At 37.9% G+C, this 5,345-nt stretch overlaps 1 protein-coding gene across 1 annotated transcript; it reads left to right on the forward strand.

Annotated features, from left to right (window-relative positions):
* The first annotated feature begins 336 nt into the window (after positions 1-336).
* Positions 337-1,269, forward strand: LOC109675474 (olfactory receptor 8S1-like). The gene has a single exon (XM_020152168.1). It carries the CDS (start codon positions 337-339, stop codon positions 1,267-1,269), a length of 933 nt encoding a protein of 310 aa, XP_020007757.1.
* The last annotated feature ends 4,076 nt before the right edge of the window (positions 1,270-5,345 follow it).

Genomic DNA, 5,345 nt, shown 5'->3' on the forward strand with positions numbered 1-5,345 from the left:
TTCAATGTTTGAAATGTAATGAGAATAGGGATTTCTGAACTTTAGAACATGCAGTGAAAAACAAACAATGTAAATGTGTAAGTGAACAAACAATATTGCTTATCTAGCAAATTCTGTGAGACAGGAATAAAATTCTCTAAAATATGTAAAGACTATGACCAAGGCAAAAGGATAAAACTCTTACTAAGACATACTGAAGGCAGCCTTGACATATCACCTCTCAAGTTCAGGCAGAGCGTGGACAAATGTAGAAGCAGACAAGATGATGCCCTAAAGTATGGAAAAATCACTGACTTCCTCACCCCTTTCTATTATATTCCAAGGAAATATCCACAAATGGCTTGGAGGAACCACAGCACCATCACTGAGTTTATTTTCATTGGCCTTTCTGATGATCCCTGCATTGAAGCTCTGCTCTTTGTACTGTTCCTGGGGATTTACCTCCTGACCACGATAGGGAACCTGATGCTGCTGCTGGTGATCAGAGCTGACTCCCACCTCCACACCCCCATGTACTTCTTCTTGAGTAATCTATCATTTGTGGATCTCTGCTTCTCCTCTGTCACTCTGCCCAAGCTGCTAGAAGACCTCCTATCTGAGAAGAAAATCATCTCAATAGAAGGCTGCCTGACTCAGGTCTTCTTTGTGTTTTTATCTTCAGGAACTGAAGCCTGTCTGCTCTCGGTGATGGCCTATGACCGCTATGCTGCCATCTGTCATCCACTGCTCTATGGCCAGGTGATGAGCAATGAGCTCTGTGTGAGACTGGTGTTAGTCTCATGGGGTGTGGCCTCTCTCGATGCATTCATCATTGTGCTCTTGGCTGTTAACCTAGACTTCTGTGAGGCCCAAACCATACACCACTACACCTGTGAGCTACCTGTTCTTTTCCCCCTGTCTTGTTCAGATATCTCCATCGCTACCAATATCCTGCTCTGTGCCACCTTATTGCATGGGCTTGGAACCTTTATCCCAATCTTCTTCTCCTATGCCCGTATTGTCTCCACCATCATAAGCATCAGCTCCACCACAGGCAGAAGCAAAGCCTTCTCCACCTGCTCCTCCCACATCATTGCAGTAACCTTGTTCTTTGGTTCTGGTATTCTTTGCTATCTTATGCCCCCCTCTGGTTCCTCCCTGAATTTGCTCTTGTCTTTGCAGTACAGTACAGTTACACCCATGTTGAATCCCCTCATCTACAGCCTAAAAAACAAGGAGGTGAAGGCAGCTGTGAATAGGACATTGAGGAAGTATCTATGTTTTAGGTAATAAGCAGACAGTTATTAATCAAAATATAAAGATTGTGTTCTTTGTCCCCTCTCCTCCCATCACATGGTTTCAGATAATTTGGAAGAAACTTTCCAGAGTTTACCTAAACACCAAATCTTGTTATTCCAAGGTAGGAGTTCTTGATTTGGGGCCATTATTTGTAAATTCTGTTTTTTGGTTGGAAGAAAATGTGAAGATAATATTCTACAAAATAGATTTAGATGACAACAAAATAATTAGGATGGAAAGATGTTATAATCATATCAGAAGATTTGTATCTAACCATGAAACATTAGTGAATTATTTAAAGACACTTACTCTAAAAAGAAAAAACTATGTCAACAAAAAATCAAGACTGCATATAGAATATTGTGAACACAAGAACAACATGTGCTAAAGTTATGAAACATTGAAGTGAGGTCTGCAGTAAAATCAAATTATATTCTTAAATGCATTTATTAATAAACAGAAAAGTAATTAAATTTCTGAAAGCTCAAATCCAGATCTTAGAAAGATAACAAAACCTAACATGATTTTAAAAAAAGAAAGCAAGAGAATTAGTTAAAAGCAAAATTAATAAATTAGAGCAAAAAAAAAACAAGGAATAAGTCTGTGTTCCAGTTATTCAAAAAGATGTATAAAATGTGACATATCTCTGGAGAAAACATTCATGAAAAAGAAACTAATTTAAACCATTGAAACAAAGAATAAAAATCAGCTATGGTGGTTTATAACTTTAATTCCAGGACTCCAGAGGCTAAGCCGGAGGATTGGAAGTTGGGGGCCAGTTTGGGATATATAGTGAGACCCTGGTTTTTTTTTGTTTTTTTTTTCATTTTTCTTTTATTATTCATATGTGCATACAAGGCTTGGTTTATTTCTCCCCCCTGCCCCCACCCCCTCCCTTACCACCCACTCCACCCCCTCCCGCTCCCCCCCCCAATACCCAGCAGAAACTATTTTGCCCTTATCTCTAATTTTGTTGTAGAGAGAGTATAAGCAATAATAGGAAGGAACAAGGGGTTTTGCTGGTTGAGATAAGGATAGCTATACAGGGCATTGACTCACATTGATTTCCTGTGCGTGGGTGTTACCTTCTAGGTTAATTCTTTTTAATCTAACCTTTTCTCTAGTTCCTGGTCCCCTTTTCCTATTGGCCTCAGTTGCTTTAAGGTATCTGCTTTAGTTTCTCTGCATTAAGGGCAACAAATGCTAGCTAGTTTTTTAGGTGTCTTACCTATCCTCACCCCTCCCTTGTGTGCTCTCGCTTTTATCATGTGCTCATAGTCCAATCCCCTTGTTGTGTTTGCCCTTGATCTAATGTCCACATATGAGGGAGAACATACGATTTTTGGTCTTTTGAGCCAGGCTAACCTCACTCAGAATGATGTTCTCCAATTCCATCCATTTACCAGCGAATGATAACATTTCGTTCTTCTTCATGGCTGCATAAAATTCCATTGTGTATAGATACCACATTTTCTTAATCCATTCGTCAGTGCTGGGGCATCTTGGCTGTTTCCATAACTTGGCTATTGTGAATAGTGCCGCAATAAACATGGATGTGCAGGTGCCTCTGGAGTAACAGTCTTTTGGGTATATCCCCAAGAGTGGTATTGCTGGATCAAATGGTAGATCGATGTCCAGCTTTTTAAGTAGCCTCCAAATTTTTTTCCAGAGTGGTTGTACTAGTCTACATTCCCACCAACAGTGTAAGAGGGTTCCTTTTTCCCCGCATCCTCGCCAACACCTGTTGTTGGTGGTGTTGCTGATGATGGCTATTCTAACAGGGGTGAGGTGGAATCTTAGTGTGGTTTTAATTTGCATTTCCTTTATTGCTAGAGATGGTGAGCATTTTTTCATGTGTTTTCTGGCCATTTGAATTTCTTCTTTTGAGAAAGTTCTGTTTAGTTCACCTGCCCATTTCTTTATTGGTTCATTAGTTTTGGGAGAATTTAGTTTTTTAAGTTCCCTGTATATTCTGGTTATCAGTCCTTTGTCTGATGTATAGTTGGCAAATATTTTCTCCCACTCTGTGGGTGTTCTCTTCAGTTTAGAGACCATTTCTTTTGATGGACAGAAGCTTTTTAGTTTTATGAGGTCCCATTTATCTATGCTATCTCTTAGTTGCTGTGCTGCTGGGGTTTCATTGAGAAAGTTCTTACCTATACCTACTAACTCCAGAGTATTTCCTACTCTTTCTTGTATCAACTTAAGAGTTTGGGGTCTGATATTAAGATCCCTGATCCATTTTGAGTTAATCTTGGTATAGGGTGATATACATGGATCTAGTTTCAGTTTTTTGCAGACTGCTAACCAGTTTTCCCAGCAGTTTTTGTTGAAGAGGCTGCTATTTCTCCATCGTATATTTTTAGCTCCTTTGTCAAAGATAAGTTGCTTATAGTTGTGTGGCTTCATATCTGGATCCTCTATTCTGTTCCACTGGTCTTCATGTCTGTTTTTGTGCCAGTACCATGCTGTTTTTATTATTATTGCTTTGTAATATAGTTTGAAGTCAGGTATTGTGATACCTCCTGCATTGTTCTTTTGACTGAGTATTGCCTTGGCTATTCGTGGCCTCTTGTGTTTCCATATAAATTTAACAGTAGATTTTTCAATCTCTTTAATGAATGTCATTGGAATTTTGATGGGAATTGCATTAAACATGTAGATTACTTTTGGGAGTATAGACATTTTTACTATGTTGATTCTACCAATCCATGAGCATGGGAGATCTCTCCACTTTCTATAGTCTTCCTCAATCTCTTTCTTCAGAAGTGTATAGTTTTCCTTGTAGAGGTCTTTCACATCTTTTGTTAGGTTTACACCTAGGTATTTGATTTTTTTTGAGGCTATTGTAAATGGAATTGTTTTCATACATTCTTTTTCCGTTTGCTCATTGTTAGTGTATAGAAATGCTAATGATTTTTCTATGTTGATTTTATATCCTGCTACCTTGCTATAGCTATTGATGATGTCTAGAAGCTTCTGAGTAGAGTTGAGACCCTGTTTTAAAAATAAATAAGTAAAAATTATGAAGAAATACCCATAAATAATAAATTTGAAAAGCAGTATTAAGTTTAATTTTAAGGAATACATAACTCAAGAGAAATTAGGCTGAGCCATTATTAGATTTTTAAAACCAAAAAGACATCAAAAACAACAAGAACTGAAAATTTTTCAGATAAGTCTTATAAAATTCAATGTAGATTCATTTACCTAGAGCACAGAATTATATGAAAGTCACAAGGCATGTTCAGAGCTAAAGTAACTCTAATTTGAAATCTGAAAAATCATCTTCTTATAAATAGAAAACAGCAATTCTAAATAAAATATACATTTAATCCAAAAGTATGATGAAAGAATAAAATAATCTACATCATAAACCAGGTAGAGTTTACTATTGATTTGACTTCAAATCAAATAAGTCAAATGAAAATAGTCATATGTTCACCCTGATAGATTATTAATAGACAGAGTAAAACTCAACAATTTTAACCTGAACTGTTTAATAATACAAATTCAAATCATTCTTTATTTCATATTCACTGTGCTCTGTCCTGCCTCCCTTGATACTCCCTACATCAAAAATTATAACACAGAAAAAATGAACTACTCTTAGTTGCATAGGACTAGTGTGATCTTTACATTACATAAAAGTGATGCGTACATTAGTAAACCTTAACTATAAAGCAGTTTCACAGATTACAAAACTAGTGAGTGAGGATCCAAGATGGCAACTAGGGTACAGAAGCAGACAGAGTGAGCTCCATGAATCAAAAATCTTGCTGAGATGCTGGAGCCACACTTGGTGGAAATAAAGCACCAAGGAGAATCAAAACTTCAACACCCTGAACCCCCAGCCAGTAGAAAGCTTCTCCATGCCACGTTACACTGAGAAAACAGATGGGCTGCTACCGCCACCAGCCACTGGCTCCAAACCTGCTTGGAAGACAAGCATCATGCGGTATTCCCCAAGCCACCCCTAGGATAAACCAGCATAGCCACCTGGGCAGACTGCTCACCCTCCCCCCACCCCCGCAAAAAAAAAACTGAACAATAAACAACAAACAGAA

The sequence above is a fragment of the Castor canadensis genome, chromosome 8, assembly GCF_047511655.1.
Source record: "Castor canadensis chromosome 8, mCasCan1.hap1v2, whole genome shotgun sequence".
NCBI classification, from domain to species: domain Eukaryota; kingdom Metazoa; phylum Chordata; class Mammalia; order Rodentia; family Castoridae; genus Castor; species Castor canadensis.